Genomic DNA, 19931 nt, shown 5'->3' with positions numbered 1-19931 from the left:
AAGGGTAGCCAACACAATATTAGGCAGATGGTCATAGTTTTATGCTTGGTCAGTTTGTGTACATATGTATATTATAAATTTATATATTGTGTTAGTGCTGGTGAGGTGATAAATATTAATTGTAGATCCAGATTCTTCAGTTTTTTCACTTGACAGCGTTGTTACAGAAAAAATATTTTTCTGTGGGTACTTGGCTTTTTTTATAGCCAAGATTTTATTATTTTATTGTCTAATAAAGAGTCTTTAATCTCTTTAAAGAAAATTAAAAGCTTGACAGTTACAAGACCAAAAACAATGTGCCTTTATGGATTTGAGGTCACCTTATGTTGTAATACTTTTCATAAAAAATAAGCTTCCATATGGACCTCTTCTGTTGATTTATTTATCCTGATTTATTTAGTTCTGTTCCTTATTGTTGTGGGTTCTTTATTCTTAAAATTTAAATAAAAATTTCTGTAAAACGTGACAATTTTTTTCTGAAGTGTCATTTCTAAAATATGAAGCTTTGGTTGCGCCTGTCATTATTTTATATGTATTTTGAAACTGAGGTTTTGATTATTTGAGGAAACATGCTTCTGTGTGTATTACCGTTCCTGAGCTGCTCTGGCTGCAGAGCGTTGCTGCTTCATTGAAGATATTTGTGTAGAGTAGCTGCAGATTGACAGTTCATACAGCATAAAAATACACTGCTCAGATATTAAAAGAACACTTTTTAATCAGAGTATAGCATCAAATCAGTTAAACCTCTGGGATATTTATCTGGTTAGTTAAGTAGTAGAAGGGGTTGCTAATTAGTTTCAGCTGCTTTGGTGTTAATGAAATTAACAACATCTAGAAGGGCAACAATGACACAACCCCTGAAACAGGAATAGTTTTACAAAAGGAGCCACTGACATTTTCCCCCTCCTCATCTTTTCTAGAGTTTTGCATTTGCCAGTGTCACTACTGGTAGCACGAGCGGATACTTGGACCATTAAGAGTTTCCACAGGTAGCCTGAGTCCTCCTGGATGGCACATCAATATGTGCAATTACCAGAAGCTTTGCTGTGTTTGCCAAACACATTCTCAAGAGCATGGAGGAGGTTCTGGGAGACAGGCACTGTAGGAGAGCTGAGTATGGCATAGAAGGTCCTTATTCCATCAGCAGTACTGATATCTGCTCCTTTGTGCAAGGAGGAACAGGATGATACAAAATAACCTAAATCAGGCCACTGGTGTGAATGTCAGTGAGCAAATGATCACAGACTTAATTATATATTTATGCGGTCAGTTTTAGCGACATAACAATATAAAAGATGGATGTAGCCACCATGAGGATTTGGCAGGTAGGGGAAATTATAGTTCTAGTGCAAAGGTGCATGGGGAAATTACTTACAAATAAGTCACCTAATATTTTTTATTGTGAGTTTTTAGTATTTAAAGCTAGAGGGGAAAAAATGAAACTAGTTTGTGAAACTATGCTAAGAACACACACCTTCAATCAAAGATGTCCAACCTTTCCTTCATCCTGGAGAGCAACTGTGGATCACACCCACATCCTCTGCAGGCACTGTTGTCGATTAAGCACTTACACCATGCACATGAGAAATGTAACTCCAGCGCTAAATAACATAAGAGCTTCAGGCAAAGAGAGAAAAAGCAGTGTTACATGTTGTGGCTCCTGTGAGCAAACTGACTCACTGTGTCACACACAGATATTTAAACCTCTCTTTATTGATGATGTATAAGCTGCTGAAGGCTCAGTGAAGTTTTTTATATCTTTTTCTGCTAAGTTAACTGAAGTCTGATGATGCACAACACACGAGGGCGCCGTCATCATGCTAACAGGGGTGTAGAGGAGGTTAAAGCACCTCAGCTGAGCTTGTCCACATATTTTTAGGATGATACAACTCTTTGTCACAGCACACTGTGTCCCATCAAAGTAATTTAGTTTGAAGCTGCATCACATTCCTTCAGCTTCAGCACAGAGTGTTAAAAACAGAACAAACAGCAGGTTCAAAGCACCAGCATGGTCTTTGTTTTTTTCAGTAATGGGTGTCAATTTTCTGCCATCGCTGCTAGGCAACAGGACCAGCGCGACGTAAGAGATATAAAAACGCTGAGTGCGGCCTTCACGGCCTGAAAGGATGCAGCTGATGAGGTGGGTCAAAAGCTTTGTGCAGTTCAAGGACTCTGATGGATGGTGTTTTATGTGCGGTAGACGGTTAGCTTGAAGAGCCTGTTTTGGTGGTATGAGAGAAATATTTCAGTTGTCCGAGCAGCACTGCCTTTAATTCAGTGTCCGAGCGATTAACTGCTGAAAAAATCTGCTCAGAGGCTAAAAACACGATCGTACAGTATGAAGAGGAGATCAGCCTTTAACGCGGACTGCCAGCTATCAGCCGAAGACTCGGGATAAAGTCACAGATAACAGGTATGTGACGCTTACACAGGAGTAAGACGTGTAAGGACCCTGATCGGAGCTCAGTCTGCAGGCTAACAGACAATAATGAAGCAGCAGCTATGAGCTATTTTTTTAAAATAGATATACCAAATAAAGTCGCCACCACCCTCTCTCTCTTTAACAGTAAACTTTTGGCATTAAGCATCCAAGGAGACACAGGGGAAATTTACGTTAGCAGAGGATGGCGTTAGAGATTACGATAGAGGAGGCAGTAAGGGAAAGCAGTTTGCAGGGTGCCCCCAGTTGGATGTCCGCTTCGGCTCTCTGTCTGCCGGTCGGTGGCTACACAAGAGCCCGCTGCCGCCTGTGGCTCTCTTCGGCCGGCAGGCCGGCAGGAATTTTGCTTTCAGAGAGGGGCTTCAAGTCTGGACCAGATAACCAGATGATGATCCCACCACCCTCGCTTATTTTTGTTTTAAATATAAAATGTTAAATAATTAAAATGGTCATACTGGCCAAAATTATGGTAACTGTGACTTCAGCATTAACTTAGACTAAAAAGATCCAAACGAAATCTCAGTCTATTAGATGGCAGCACCCGATTCCCCTTTCTTTTTATTTACTCTTTTTGCCAACCCTTGGCTAAATGAGAGTCCGCTGCTCCAAGCTTTTAATGTGGAAAACTCAGATAATAGAAAAACGGTCAGAAATCCCACTTGGCAAAAATAAAATACAGAATATTGTTCAACAGCATCTAAACTTATACACTTATACTACAGTCAGTTTTTAGAAAATAATTTCTTTTGGATTTAAGAAAAGGCATTTCTTCTTTGGCATTTGCGTAGTGCTTCCAGAACGCACTGGAGTGATGTGGCACCATTTGTATGTGAATAAAAATATTCACAAAACAGGAGCTCATCTTAGGTGTCACAGGGAGAGAGGCAGGGTGCAGCCTTCACGAATTGACAATCTGTTGCAGGGGTACACACAGAGAAAGAAACAAACTCTCTTTTTGGAAAATGCTAATGCGGTGGCTACAGGGCTGGCCTTACATTCCTTGTTGACAGTTCATTGGTGGTTGAAACTGAGCTACATTAGGAGGCAGCACACCTGAACAGGTTAGGCTTAGGGCATATGAAACAACCCTGCCAAACCTTCTATGTACTTACTCCTGCCTTGTACTACATGCCGTTGGATTGATGAACAGAGGATTTGGTTTCTGTCTTTGTTGCATGCATGCATTTACCATATTTTGTTTCTTCACTTTATTATCATAGCACTGAATCTCACATCAAGAATAAATGAGGTTACCCTTTTTTGCCACATTGTGGATGCTGTAGGGATTGTGTGTTGACTGAGACTCAAGTGGATACTAGGATTTATCCAGAGGAGAGCTGCATTATTACTAATGTGCCACTGTATGAACCTGACATGTTAGTGAAGCAGATCCCCATGTATTTGTATGTTAATGAAGTTGCTTTGCCACCTTCATAAATGCATGCATTACTCTTTTTTTGTAAGCTGTAGGTATTTAAGTCAGTATTATATATTTTTATATCTGTATTAACGCACTAATACAGTCCCAAATCGGACAAAAACCCCGAAACACTGCAAACCCATTGCAAGGGCGTAGATTTGGTTTTAGCATTGGTGGGGATGATTCAACCACCGAGCCCTGCCCTGTTTCTTTTTTTTTTTCCTTTTTTGTCTTTGCTTCTTGATAAAAAAAAAAAGGAGAAATATACTTGCCTACATATGCTATTCTACATACTTTTAAACTATTTAAAATTACAATTCATAGTTTTATATGTGAATTATATAATGTTAAATTACTATTAAACAAATGACTAAGTGAAACTAAAAAGAGCTCCCTGAAAGGCACAACCAATCACATTGGCCATATTTGTCACATGAGGTAGGACTCCAGTAGAGAACGTAATTTAACTCTTTCTGCACCGCTAAGTGAATGAGAGGTTGACAGATCGTTTTTTTCTTTCTATCGGGTTTATTTTTCTTTACTAGAAGAGACCAAATTATTGGTGGGGACAATTCAATAATCGCTGGATATTGGTGGGGACATGTCCCTTCCGTCCATGCCAAATCTACGCCCTTGACCCACTGTCACAGTACCTGGGTCATTGACCCAGTGTTTCGTTCTGGTAGGTCAGGTGTGTGGAGAATGGAGACAGAGGACCAAAATGCTGGACTCATAGATTTATTATTAGGTTGAATGAACTGAACATAAATGACTGAATGAACTAGGAACACACACGAGCAGTTGACAACAACAAGAGTTCAGCACTGTTTAATCAAAACATCAGGATTGACATTACAAGAAATATTTGGGGTTGGCTCTAAACATGCAGGGTGAGGACTGAGTGATGAGTTGCAGGATAGAGCCAAAGTTACTAATAATCTAACTAATCTTAGCTCTTTGAGCCATCTGCCCATGGAAATTACCCACTTGGTGTGATAACATACAAAAGATCACTGCATCACAGGAAACAACAATAATAATAGCTAATCGGGTAGTGATTCAAGAACTCAATATGTACTGGATTATATTTGTTTAGAGGTGTATTTTCATGTCATCACATTAGTAACCTTTTTCATGTGTGCTTTTGTTCCTCAGACCTCTAATAGCAGCATGAAGTGTAAGGAGGAGGAAGGTCTGGATGACCAGCAGGTCTGGATCCAGCAGGAAAACTCCAGTCTGGACCAGGAGGACCCAGAGGCCCCACGGATAAAAGAGGAACAGGAAGAAATCTCCACCAATCAGGGAGAGGGAGAGCAGCTTAAACTGAAGGAGGAGGCCGAAAGTGAGGATGAACAACTCAAACTCAGTGATGATATGTGGAAACCTGAAATAAACTTACACAGAACAGGTATGCAAACCTGTATCGGTCTTAATAAAAAATGAATTTGAATAATTTAGGATCCTACTCACTGCTCAAATTTACATTTATTTTTAGAGAAACAGGAAGAACCTAAAAATCAGCTGCAATCAGCTGCAATCAGTAGCAATAGTGCATGTGTTTCTTAAACATTTAACATCAACAACATTTCTACTGGTGCAGTGGAAATGATGAAACTGAAGAGTTCACTTCCTTGGAGCTGCAGAAAAACGGAGTCACTCTGATTATACAGCCTTTAGAAATGATTTGTTTCCCTCATAAAAATATTTGCTGAGTACAGATAGCACCATAATGTCAAAGGTCACAAATGTTTTGTGAAGCTTTAAAGACTAGTTTCTAATTTTCCAAATGTCACTGAGGGAATGTTCCCTGTTCTTCTTGTTTTTATTCAGCTTCAGTGATAGTGGAGGAAGCAAATATCTAGAAACTGTCTCAAATGTTTTTACCAGTCCCCAAATTACAGAGAACAGATGTATTTTCTTCCCCTGTTCTCCTCGCCATCTCTCACCTGCTGCTGTCTCGTTTTTTTCCTCCTCTTCCTCACACATAGCTGAATTTGTCCTGGTGTTTCATCAGGGGTGGAGAGCCTTCACCTCTCACCTTGTCAGTCTTTTCTGACTCTAGACACCTGCAGAATGAAGTCAACCATGACAGTTAACAACAAAAACAGCAGAGGTTTATCAAATATCTGTTAACTTGCAGGATGAAAACACAGTTTTTAATAGAATTACTCTTTATGTATTTTAAAAACAAAAAAAGGGGAAACAGGACATGTGACCCTGCAGAAATGTTGGGCTTTATTACAAAGGTGACAGACTCAGGTTGTATGATATAAGCATGACAAAACATGGAGGAGGACTTATTATTAGTGGTTTATGCAGGATGAGAGTTCTTTTAACTATAAACCAAGCACAGCATGGTTGGGTCTGTTTCCTCACCACAGCTCATGGGACAGATGTTTGGTCCCTGTGAATACACTTAGCTTAAAGATTGAACTGTCTGCTTGGTTTACTCTAAAACGTTTAAGTACCGTTGGCTTTACATCTACAAACAGACCCAGCTTCGGTAGAAAACTAAACTATCTAACCAAAGCTTGTATGACTCAAGCCAGGTTATGTGGCGATACCAGTAACAATTTTTGATTTGAAGTATTTATTAATGAATTAATTATTCATTTTGAAATATTGATTAGTGTTTTTATTTTACATTTTTATTTTAAATAAACATATTAAATAATAAATTACTTATGTAATGTTTGAATAAATAAAATAATTTAAAAAAGGAATTTGTAAATTAATTTACAAATGCATAATTTACTGTACAATTTATGCACAGAATTCTTTATTTTGATGAGTGTGGCTCTTGTGGTCCTCCATAATTACTGAAGGGACCAGGTGACACGTGCACCCCCCCCCCCCCCCCCCCCCACACACACACACACAAAAACTCAGCAGTCATCTGTTATCAGAAAAATAAGAGAACTAAGTAAATTATATCTATATGTGTAGACTTAGAAGAGTCAAATGTTTGACTGAGAGCCTCATTGCTTTTATCTCATTACTTTTTCTTGTTCTTTTAATTATCACGCGCTTGATTTTTACGAGTTTAACATTTCCACTTGCTGTTGACACTAAATCTGTGCCCGTGCAGAGACACAAACCCAACACCAGAAGTTTCATTTTGTTCTGTCATCCATTTAAGTTCTAGAATTACATGTTTTTGCTGTAAGCATAGAAATTCGATTTCAACAGCATCCGGGTCTGGAAAAATATATTGGCTTCATCCTGAGTCTGTGTTGTTAGTTTAGTTAGTTATATATGCATTTTAGTTATTGTTATATTTTAATCCTAGTTTAATATTAGTGAAGTTGTGTTTAGTTCCCTCATTTCTACGTTCATTCAATATTTGTTACTTTCCGTTGGTTCCTATTTTTCTTTGTCAGTTAAAATCTCTGTGTGATTTGGAGTTTGGCTTTCTCACCCTTGATTCATTTAGATCATTGCCTCAACATCATCACATTTTTTAAATTTTCTGACATTTGTTTTGTTTATTTACCGCTTCAGATTTTCCATATCAACATGTCTGTAAGGATGAAGAGGATTTCACAGACCAGCAGATGGATAACAAGGAGAAGAGCCACATTATGAACCAGGAGGATCCAGGGACTCTGCAGATTAAAGAAGAACACGAGGAACTCTACACCAGCAAGGAGGGAGAGCAGCTCGTATTGAAGCAGGAGACTGAAACCTTTCTTGTAACTCTTGGTTATGATGGAGGTGACCACAGTGATTCAGAGCCACACAGTGATCAGCTCCTTTCTCACAGCTCTCCTGAACCAGAGAGTCAAGATCAGGAAAAAAGTAAGCACATCAACTCAGAATCAACTCGATATGCGGAGCTGAATAAGAAGACATATGACACGAATAACAGTAACAGAGTGGAAAATTCTCCATTGTCAGAGACTCAGTGTAAATCTGAAATAAGTAAAAAGTCTGCAAAATGTGAGATTTGTGGAAAATCCTTTCATGATAAATCCAACCTAACGAGACATCTGAGATCACACACAGGTGAGAAACCTTATTCTTGTACCACCTGCGGGAAAGGTTTCAGTAGGAAATCAGGATTGGAGACTCACGTAAGAATCCACACAGATGAGAAGCCATATTGTTGTAACACTTGTGGAAAAAGATGTAGTCAGATGATACATTTGAAAAATCACATTAGAATCCACACAGGTGAGAAACCATATTCTTGTAATACCTGCGGAAAAAGTTTCAGTCAGCTAATTAACCTTAAAACTCACATGAGAATTCACACAGGTGAGAAGCCATATTCTTGTACCATCTGTGGAAAAGAGTTTTGTGCTTTGTCAGCATTCAACAGACATATGCGAATTCACACAGATGATAAGCCACATTGTTGTAGCACCTGTGGGAAAAGATTTAGAGACCAATCGACATTCAAAAAACACATGACAATTCATACAGATGAGAAGCCTTATTCTTGCATCACCTGTGGAAAAAGATTTGGTCATAAACCAACAATGGAAAGACATCAGAGAAGTCACACAGGTGAGAAACTACATTCTTGTAGTACCTGTGGAAAAGGATTCAGTCAGATGATAAACTTGAAAATTCATATGAGAATTCACACAGGCGAGAAGCCACATTGTTGTAGCACCTGTGGGAAAAGATTCATTCAGATGATACACTTGAAAAGACACATGAGATTTCACACAAGTTGAAAATTTCACATAAAATCTGGAATAGCTGTTAGTTGTAAAAGTGGGTTTATGACAGGGCCAATACAGGCAAGCAGGCAAATTACTCAAAAGGTTGATTCTGTTCATCTGGACGTAGTGTTTTCACTGGAAGAAACCATCTGTCACTCATCACTACTCCTCAGAGAGTAAAATGAGAATTTTTAAAAATGAGGATGAGAGGAGATATTTATCTCATATTTGGAAAGTTCTTCTGCAGTGGGAATTATTATTATTATTATTATTATTATTATTATTATTATTATTAATAATAATAATAACAATAACAATAATAATAATGTGTCTGAATAGCATATATAATAAGATATGATATAAAATCCTGGAAAGGTATATGCCTGGACACGGGAGAGAAGAGTCTGCCTGTTAGTTGAAACCAGGATTCTGAAGGAACGATGCGGATTTCTTCCTGATCATGGAAAAGTGGATTGGCTCTTGATTTTCTTGAAGATATTTAAAGATGTGTGGAAGTTTACCAACCAGTCTTGTGGAGTTGAAGGAGACATTTTCACATTTTCCCTTGGAACCCTGTTTTGGATGGAAAAGACTGAGAATATATTTAAAAAATATATCACCATCCTGTCCACTACCCCACGTTTTTCCCAACTGTTGTTAGAACATTCCTTGAAAAAGTTGTAGTGTGTTAGTGCTTAAGTCTGTGAATCTCTTGTGTGAAATTAAATATCCTTATGCATTATCTTGCTTCTGGGTCTGTCCTTAGTCCTCTTCGGAAACTGATTATCTCATCGTTAGCCTTACTGGTATTGAGTTGTAAAATTTAGACAAAGTTTCCTTTTTAAAGAATCAATGTTTTGTTGGAGACAAACAGAGGCAGAACTAAACTTAACAAAAAGCGAGCCTTTTATTGTGACTGATTACAAGCATAAACCAAACAAGAAAACCAACTAGACAAGAAACTAATCATAAAGCCTAAAGTGGGAAAATTAACACATGAAAACCTGGAACACTTGGAAATACCTTGAAAACACAGGAACACGAAAGAGGATTAACTGGTGGTCTGACAAAAGGCTGAGGAAGACGGAGACAATGTATACACTAAAGGGTGACGAGGAAAGTGGAAACACAAAGGATGAAGTGAAGATTGAGGATGAAACGCAAAGGGGAGGAACGTGGGAGGGCGAGGGAGCCAGAAACATGGAGAGAGACACAAATACGAAAACAAACATGAGACAGAGGGAATAAACATAGACATGACTTGGGAAACATACATAGAGGACATGACAGAATCTCACAAGAGACACAAGGATGAGACAAAGACAAGACAACATAAGTAGAAATACAAAAAACTCAGACATAAAAGATTTGGACTCAAGACCAAACTGTATAAACTTGAACTTAAAACATCTTCATAAAGCTGAATACTGAATACAAAATAAGACTCAAATACTGAGTCAAAGACCTAGTACCCTGATAGTTCGTAATTTTCATGGGCAGATAAATCAAATTTCAAGAGCAGAGATGCTACCCTAAGCACACAATTTAGCCAAGAACCTGTTAAAGATTATTACAGAAGTTGTGATCAGCTTGACCATAGAAAGAAAAAACATATTCTGACATGTTTCATGTTTCTCTTCCTTCGTGAACATAAAGATGAAGTTAGAAAATTCTTTCATTGCTTCAATTCAAAAATGAAAGTTTTTGTGGCAGTAAATGTGTTTGCTTTATGAAAAACATAGTTTTATTTAATTGTGAATCATTGGTTAAATTTAGAAGTTTGAGACTCGAATCTGTGTTTAAGTGAAACATGATATTTTTTAATGTTCTTTGTCATATGCCTCAAATGTAAAACACTTTGGGTTATCTCAGATTTTAAATGTGCTATATTGTAGCAGTTTTGGTGAAGAAGTGAAGAAGACTGGACTCCAAGCTGCTCCTGCTTATCACTGCTATGCTGAAGCATAGACTTGACCCAATAAATGAGCCCCATTTTATTTTAATCTTTACTTGGTCTTAGACTGTTAGACCACTGACACCACTAAGGCTGCAGCTGTAAGGATGAAAACTAAAACTATCTTTCTTCTTTTGCAAAACTCAGCTCTTCTGCTGCTAGTATACAGTATGTATACCAATGTTTGTGATTGGTTAGATGGTGCCAATGCCACCACTCTCATGTGAACATGCAGTGGAAACCCTGGTTTAACTTAGTGATTTGATAACCAGCTTCATGTGAGCACATATCCTCGTGGAAAAAGGGGACGTGAATCCAGATAACAGACAGATATCCTGGGTACATTGAACTTGGAAGTATTTTAGGATTTTCGTAAACTGGAAACTCTTTTCTCTTATCTTTCCCATGGTCCCTTAATGCAGGATCGTTGTTACAGGCTGTGACTGCTGTGAACAAACTGACAGAAAAATATTTAAATGTTTGCTTACTGATGGTCGTCCAGAGTGTGAGCACAGGTTCTGCTTACTGAAAACCCATGATGACTGTTTGCTTTTTGTTGTTGTTATGTTGATGTCTCCAGAGTGACTCTCCTCATGTGATAGTTTGTGTAACTACTGTTGTTTTTAAAGCATATTTTTCATGTCTGCTGACCTACAGTTTATGACTTGTGTCTCTTATCCTATTTGTCACTGTGCTGGAACAACGACACTGCAGAGGATAAAAAAACGGTTGTTTTATGAGTTTTAACTCTGCTGCTCCTCGTCCTGGAATGTGGTAAAGCCTGAAAACACTCCCTCTGCTTTCTGCTCTCTCACAGCTGATCCCTTCCCTTCACACACCTGACAAAAATGAGATCAAATGATGAGAAGGAAACAAAATCAAATGAGAGAGTGAACAAGAAACAAACAGCATAGGTCAGAGTATAGAAACTGTTAAAACCATAAAGAAGTGAAAATACTGCATATATTAAACTCAGTGACTCTGGCAGATAATTACCTGAAAATTGGTACATTCGCTGACTGACATTGGATGACTTTGAAAAACATGGAACCATCAACAACTGCCAATAAAACATTTCACATAAACTTAATGTAGAAAAATAAGGCAAAGGCGAGGAACAAACTTTAACTCCCAAGAGCTGATCCTTATCTCAGAATATTTAAAAAACCTGGTCGCCTTCATTCCTCTTTCTCGTCACAGAAACAAGAATGAAAATTTTAACGCAATTAAACCATTTGGAGTGCAGAATGACTCAAAATCCCTGAAATGTCTCTGTCAACGCATTTCGGGCAGTTTGTCCAAAGTTTGTCCATTCTGCGCTCTAGATGGGTTGATTGCGTTAAAATTTGTAATCTCATTAATCGTGATGAGGGTGTTAATGTTGACAGCCCTAGTTTGTTGGTTTGTTTTTATTTTGTTTTATTTTGCGAGCAAGTTATTAGATCCCGCTCCAGCCAGCCAGAGAATCCTCTGCCGTCCCCCCTTTAACGCGTTGAAGTTTACAACCCTACAACAAACACAAAAACTGAAGACATTATGATATAGACTTATAATTTGCATCGATCTGTTTTCTGAATTCTATCACACACATATAAGCGAAAAGTGAGCGCGAGGGCCCTCAGTGAGCCTGCAGGGCACCAAGCAGGCAAGACAGAGCAAAAATGTAAAATGATTTTTAGATAGACTGTATGATTCTAATCGCTGTTCTGTAGTTTGACTAGGTGATTAGACAATGTTTTAAGTCATATTTATTAATATTCAAAACAGATAACTAACATGTAAGCATAGGTTAAAGTAAGGGAACCAATCATTTCAATCATTCTCGAAACCTGTCTTTTCCCATGTACTTCACTAAACAATGACATGACTCACAAAAAATCCACTGACTTGGGTTACAACAGCCAGAAGCACAGTGACCCAAGACATATCAAAGTCCTCAGTAGATCCTACAGAGCTTAAATCCCAAATCACCACAAGTCAGTCAGAACCGAAAAACCCTCCTAGATAAGAGATCCAATTCAATTCACATGTTAGGAGCTAAAAGTTAAAGCTCTGAGTGTAAAAATTCGTGTTTAAATTCCTGTAAACTGTTTAACTGGGTCATAGTTGTTACTGTATTCAGTAAGTCAAGCATAACACACCATGCCTGTCACAACACGCTCTTTGTCACACTGTTAATACTTCCCCTGTATAAGGGTGGATTGCAAGAAGTAAAAAAGAGCTCAGTTTCCCTTCAGGGCACAGAGGCTGTTTGTCTTCACAGAACGTGAAACCTACGTGACAGTCAGAGAGAAAATAGGGAATTAGCGCAGCAAGAAAATCAAATGGACCCAGAAACCTTCACTTGTTCGATCTGTTTGGATCTACTGAAGGATCCAGTGACTATTCCCTGTGGACACAGCTACTGCATGAACTGTATTACAAAACTCTGGAATGGCGAGAAGGTAAAGAAAATCCAAAGCTGTCCTCAATGTAGGCAGATCTTCACAGTGAGGCCCGTGCTGGTGAAAAATACCATTTTAGCAAATTTAGTGGAGGAGCTGAAGAAGACTGGACTCCAAGCTGCTACTGCTGATCACTGCTATGCTGGACCTGAAGATGTGGCCTGTGGTCTCTGTATTGGAAGAAAACTGAAAGCCCGCAAATCCTGTTTAATCTGTCTGACTTCTTACTGTGAGAAACACCTTAAGCCTCATTATTATTCACCTACATTAAAAGAACACAAGCTGGTGGAGCCCTCCAAGAAGCTCCAGGAGAACATCTGCTCTCGTCATGATGAGGTGATGAAGATGTTCTGCCGTACTGATCAGCAGAGTATCTGTTATCTCTGCCCTGTGGATGAACATAAAGGCCACGACACAGTCTCAGCTGCAGCAGAAAGGACTGAGAGGCAGAGAGAGCTGGAGGTGAGTCGACAAAACATCCAGCAGAGAATCCAGGACAGAGAGAAAGATGTGAAGCTGCTTCAACAGGAGGTGGAGGCCATCAATCAGTCTGCTGATCAAACAGTGGAGCACAGTGAGAAGATCTTCACTGAGCTGATCCATCTCATCCAGAAAAGAAGCTCTGATGTGAAGCAGCAGATCAGATCCCAGCAGGAAACTGAAGTGAGTCGAGTCAAAGAGCTTCAGGAGAAGCTGGAGCAGGAGATCACTGAGCTGAAGAGGAAAGATGCTGAGCTGAAGCAGCTCTCACACACAGAGGATCACATCCAGTTTCTACACAACTACCCCTCACTGTCAGCACTCAGTGAGTCTACAGACTCATCCAGCATCAATATCCGTCCTCTGAGCTACTTTGAGGATGTGACAGCAGCTGTGTCAGAGGTCAGAGATAAACTACAGGACATTCTGAGAGAGGAACGGACAAACATCTCACTGACAGTCACTGAAGTGGATGTTTTACTGTCGGATCCACAAGCAGAGCCAAAGACTAGAGCGGAATTTTTAAAATATTCACGTGAAATCACACTGGATCCAAACACAGCAAACACATATCTGTTATTATCAGAGGAGAACAGAAAAGCAACATCCACAAAGAAACAGTCTTATTCTGATCATCCAGACAGATTCACTGGATGGTGGCAGGTCCTGAGTAGACAAAGTCTGACTGGACGTTGTTACTGGGAGGTGGAGTGGAGAGGTGGAGGAATTATTGTAGCAGCTGCGTACAAGAATATCAGCAGAGTAGAAACTGGATGTTGGTTTGGACATAATGACAAATCTTGGGCATTAGATTGTTTGAAAAATAGTTATACATTTCAGTACAACAACATCCAAACTCGTGTCTCAGGTCCTCGTTCCTCCAGAGTAGGAGTGTACCTGGATCACAGAGCAGGTATTTTGTCCTTCTACAGCGTCTCTGAAACCATGACTCTCCTCCACAGAGTCCAGACCACATTCACTCAGCCGCTCTATGCTGGACTTTGGCTTTGTTATTCTTATGGGGACATTGCTGAGTTTGTTAAACTGAAATAGACTGAATCCTTTCATACTGTTGTGGGATTAAAACAGTATTTTAGTTTCCATTTCTTTTTTTATTTCCATCATTATTGTGGCATTCTGCAATGCACAGAAATCAGTTACACATTACAGGTGGTACCTTGACATGTTCTAAATGTTCTCTTGATGTTTTTGAGGTCTTGTTAGATTGAGCTCTTTACTGTGTCTGTCTAGCCATAAAAACAATCACTTCTTGTGACTCCTGTGAACAAACTGACACGGTGTGGTTTTACAAATGTCTCTTTGCTGATGTTGCTGAAGATGCTGAAAGCTCAGTGAAGTTTTTTTTTTAATGTTTTTCTGAAGGTTAATTTTAAAATTGATGCACAACACAAGAGGGCACCTTCATCCTGCTAACAGGGATGTAGAGGAGGTTAAAACACCTCAGCTCAGTTTGTCCACATTTTTTAGATTCTGACATGTTTTTAGCCTGATAAAACCCTTTATGAGTCGATTGTATTGCAAATCATGGTAAAAAGAATCAAATTGTCATTAGCTAATTAATTTGGAGCTGTATCATGTAATATTATAGAAACATTTCCTTCAAAAACAGAATATTTACTAACTGACCTTTTTCAATGGACTCATGTCTTCCTCATCTTACTGCCACGTTGAAACCACAAACTCCAGAAGATGTACAACAAATTGTGCATCTTCACCACACAGCTTTCTACTGTTTACTTTCATACCCACTAAATAAGAACCAAAAATATAATATAATCAATATGAAAGTATGAATTTTTATGTACCCCTTAAAAGAAAAGAAATCTTATTTGCTTGTTTCTTCTTGGTCATAATCCTGGATCCTGAAAGGTTTTGAGTTTTTGGACTTCTAGTGTATCCCTGTTCACTGTACCCTCTGCTAAACACCCCTCCCAAGAGGTTTTGGCCTCTAGTCAAAGGAACATTGTAATAAAGCATATTTCACCCAGTGGGGGTTTAATTTATTCAAGCATAAAATAAATGTCTGTATGCCAAATGCTCAGGAAGAACAAGGAAGTCCACAACCCCAAGCGAGGTAACACAGAATCATTGCCATTTCTATAGCCAGACCAATCCTGCATCATCTCCCAAAAGCCTGTTCTGAGCAAAAACCCTGTATGTTATTGAGGCTGACTTCACACAAGGAGGACCTTTCCTTAAGATTAGTGAGCAAACTAGACACAGTACCTATAAACCTTTAAAAGAGAAGAAGATGAACCTTGTGGCTCACAACTAACCTGAAATTGAGTATGTGGTTTCCTTCCCTTTTTATAGTGAGACGGAGAGGAGCGGAGAGAGAGGGAAATCAGCTGGGACCGACAGCTGTCAGACTGGTGATAAAGACCTGTGTGTGTGTGTACCTGTGTATAGTGCATTTCACAGAGTATCATCCTACTTTTCCCTTCTGACTCTTCTATGGTCATCCATTTGCATTTGTACATGACATCAGAAGAGACACCAACACAGACTGAAAACACTGCATCATTAACTCATAATTTATATTTTACAAATATATAAAATACAGACAGTGTTGAAAAAAGAAAAAAACTAAATGACTGAGACGGATTCTGTTGTACTGGATTAACTTTCAAGATAAGCCCACGATTCCAGATGTTCTGCAAAACCTTTTTGCACAAAATTGCATTTACCTTATTTTACTGAGACAGTGTGCAAAGATGAGATCAACAGCAATGAGCTGTGGGCTGAAACACAACACAGATGTATAACATTGTTAATAAAGTTAATTTGTCTGAAATAAATTGATGACATTTATATGTCCTAGGGCCCATTCAGATGAACATCAAGATTCTCCTCAATTATTTAACTGTTTTTAATATTATTTAACAGAATTCTACTTGTACAAACACAGAAGGGCATTCAATAACAAGAAACCCAAAACTGGATCATCCATTAACTCAAGTTAAGGTAAATATGGTGAGTTGTGAATTTAATGTACACTCGGTCTAGTGTGGAAAAGCTGGAGTGCTGGGCTGCAGCTTGTCAGTCTGGTAACTCAAACAGGCTCTTTTCCACACTGTTCTTATTTATAAAGTGCATTACAAATCCGAACACGACTACTAACAGGTGGATATTTGTGTTTTAATTCAAATAGCCAAACAACATAGAGCCACTTACTCCTAAAGAGAGAGACAGTGAAAGTGAACAGTATATCCTTGGTTTCTTAACATAACACTCATTGTTGCAGACAGGTGTGGCCCAAAAAGTGATCCCTTAGACTGATTTTTAGTTTTAGTGTTATTCATTTTCCTCTGAGTTATCCATTCTGCCACTAGTTAGCTAACATAAACTAATCTAAGTCTATTAGCTGCAACTAACAAACCAACAACATGACATTGGATGATGTTCCATACTGACAGAATATGGCACTAAATATGTTTTTAAAACTTTGAGCACTTATTTCTTAATTCCAGCTTCACAGACAGCATTATATCTATATCTGTTTTTGAGATCAGGGCTCAAAGGTTTAAATTAGCATTTTTATGTGTAGTGTTTCATGTCTTCTATAAGTAAAATAAATAAATAAATAAAACCTTGTGCAGATCATAATTCAGAACTCATCAGATTTTTACATTTTCTTTAACATCAAGTAATATAGTAGAATCTTCCTTTAAATGTATGGCTATATTTCAAATCAAACTTTTAACAGCTTAATCAAGATGATTTTATGACCAAAATAATAATCGACTGTCTGACAAAACTGGGACTTAAAATCTGACATAACATCAGATGTACTTACTATGGATCAGCTAATAATCTAATTTGTTGGGACTAAAGTCTTCCTCATTCCTGGTTCTCTTTGTTTGACGAAGTCTATGTGTTGTATTATCTTGATTAACATGTTCAACTCTAGATTTGATGCTTCTTAGTAGTGAATAACGTCCACAACCCAGTCTTTCTCCCTTTTCAGTAAAATCTGCAAATGTTTGAGGGTATCTGTTAACAATGATCTTAGCAACCTCTTCACAAGATGCAACGTTTAGGGTTTCTGCAGTTAACTTGCATGGCCTCCACAACAATTCTAACCATACTTCTCCTGTCCTCTGGATGACCTCTGTCTCCTCTTGTGATTGCATGCGACAGTTGGAGTGGAAATCTTTCCCAAGCTCAAATTTTTTTTCAAATTCAAATTTTATTTGTCACGTACACAGTCATACACAGTACGATATGTAGTGAAATGCTTGGACAACTGCTCGTGACCTAAAGAGAACAAAAAAGGAAGAGGCTATGAATAAGATAGGAAATAAATATGAAAAATTAAAAAGGGTAAATTTAACTAGGAAGGAATAAAATATAAATTAAGGTTAAAAATGAAATAACTGTACAACACAAATTAGAATGAAGGGTAAATTTGACTGGGAAGAATAAGATAAAGATAAATATATAAATTAAAGTTGAAAATAAAATAACTGTACAACAAAATACACAATACACAATATAGAACTATATAAGAATGTATGAAGGAATCTAAATATAAATAAATATATACACAATAACAGCAGCTGTACAAGTATTAACCGGAAATGAAGAATATAGTGACCAGTGTTGTGCAAAACCAAAGTCCAGAAAGTCCAGTGTGTGTGTAAGAACCATATGTGTGGGTCAGTACTGTGTGGTGGTGTGATTGAGAGACCGTATCGCCTGCAGGAAGAAGCTCCTCCTCAGTCTCTCTGTGTTGGTCTTCAGGGAGCGGAATCGCTTTCCTGACCTCAACAGAGAGAACAGTCTGTTGTTGGGATGGCTGAGGTCCTTCACAATCTTCCTGGCCTTGGTCCAGCACCGCCTGCTGTAGATTGAGTGCAGGTCAGGGAGCTCGGAGCGGATGGTGCGCTCAGCTGACCGCACAACCCTCTGTAGAGCTCGTCTGTCCTGCATGGTGCTGTTCCCGAACCAGGTTAAGATGTTTCCCGCCAGGATGCTCTCTATGGTGCACGAGTAAAAGTTCCTGAGCACCTTGGAGGGCAGTTGGAAGTCTCTCAAGCGTCTGAGGTGGTAGAGATGCTGTCGGGCCTTTTTCACCACGGTGTTGATGTGACAGGACCATGACAGGTCCTGCGTGATGTGAACTCCGAGGTATTTGAAGCTGTCCACTCTCTCCACTGGGCACTCGTTGATGACGGGGGTCTGGTAGTTCCTCTCCTGCTTAGTGCTGAAGTCCACTATCAGCTCCTTTGTCTTACTGACGTTTAGAAGGAGGTTGTTCCTCTGGCACCAGTTCTCCAGATTCCTCCAGAGTAATGGTGTCATTCAAATTCTTTGGTCTGCCATCTAAAAAAAAAAAAAGAGAGAGAGAGATCATTGGAAAAGCAACTTTATATGGCTATTTCAATAAATATGTCCTCACTAAAAGATGAACCCTGCAATTAGGATTGAGTACTAACAGAAAGGCAGTTTTGGGGACCTTGTCTGAAGATGAAAATCAATCCCAGGACTGCAAAAGAAATACAAACTCAAGGTCTTGCATTGAAAAGTTGAAAAATACATCGTAAAATACAGTATATTTTACAGTTTGTCACAATTTCCAACCTTAGTCCTACCATTACCAACGAAAGGTTAATGGTGTTAGATTCAGTGTCTACTTTTGCTTCGTGCATTGCACAGCTTCAAAGATCCTGAAATTCCTCTATGATGCTCTGTATAGTGCTGGTTGGCAAGAGCATTTTAGCCTGCATTTTTAAATGACACAAAGTCAACTGTCTTCTAATAGATTGTTTCCTGTCCTTGTATTATGGCAAATCCCCCAATTTCTTGTTTCCTTGACTGCTGAACTGTCTATTTATGTTTTTGAGAAATATGGCTGGAAAATGATGTTCGGACACTGAAGTATTTAGAGCAACCTTCAAATGGACATAATACTCCCCCCCCCCCCCCCCCCCCCCCCCCATGTTTGATATGAAATCTGAGAGGGGCACAAAGAGCTGTGAAGTTTTGTGCAGCATACCCACATCCAGGAACTTGACAGCTGAGGTCACCAGTGAACTTATAAAACTCCTCCTCAGTGGTCTCCCTTCTTGTCCTGTGATTCCTAGGCATATGTGAATGAAGGCAGAAAATGTTCTGAAAGTGGCAGGGCAGTTCTCAGTTCCACAAGAAAGCCTATAGTTAGCTACATGTTTGTGGCTTTTAACATGCAAACTGAACAATATAGATTTCCGTGCACTGAAGCCACGAAATTTAGAAATACACACAGTTGCAAAAAGTTCAGTGACCAATTACCTTTCCTAAATGACATATGCAATGCAAAAAATAAGAGTATTGTCAATAGGGACCAATTCCCAGTTTTTACATGATCAAAATTATTCACAAAAGGCTTCAATAAACAGAAAATGTGTGTCGACAAGAGAGCAGTGCACAAAAATGAAAAGATATCTGAGCTTGACGCTTTAATGGGTTTAACATGACTTAGTCAGCACTCCGCACCGTACAGGTAGTACAAGCACACCTG

The 19931-nt window shown here is 38.8% G+C and overlaps 2 protein-coding genes across 2 annotated transcripts in view; both read left to right on the top strand.

Moving 5' to 3' along the window:
* The window catches only part of LOC146612849 (uncharacterized), a 20140-nt gene extending 11598 nt beyond the window's left edge, over nt 1-8542 (top strand). Inside the window, exons 4-5 of the mRNA XM_085377657.1 lie at nt 5016-5268; nt 7362-8542. Coding sequence (XP_085233783.1) covers nt 5016-5268; nt 7362-8542 — 1434 coding nt within the window. The remainder of the gene's footprint in view (nt 1-5015; nt 5269-7361) is intronic.
* Nucleotides 8543-12808: 4266 nt separating this feature from the next.
* Nucleotides 12809-14461, top strand: LOC146612848 (tripartite motif-containing protein 16-like). Its single transcript, XM_085378796.1, has one exon. The coding sequence runs from the start codon at nt 12809-12811 to the stop codon at nt 14459-14461; it is 1653 nt and encodes a 550-aa protein (XP_085234922.1).
* Nucleotides 14462-19931: the final 5470 nt, after the last annotated feature.

The sequence above is a fragment of the Diplotaxodon limnothrissa genome, linkage group LG18, assembly GCF_057381915.1.
Source record: "Diplotaxodon limnothrissa isolate DT_005_m linkage group LG18, D_limnothrissa_male_GT1.1, whole genome shotgun sequence".
NCBI lineage: Eukaryota > Metazoa > Chordata > Actinopteri > Cichliformes > Cichlidae > Diplotaxodon > Diplotaxodon limnothrissa.
Note: the sequence above shows the minus strand (reverse complement) of the source record. Positions and strands in the feature narration are given on the sequence as shown.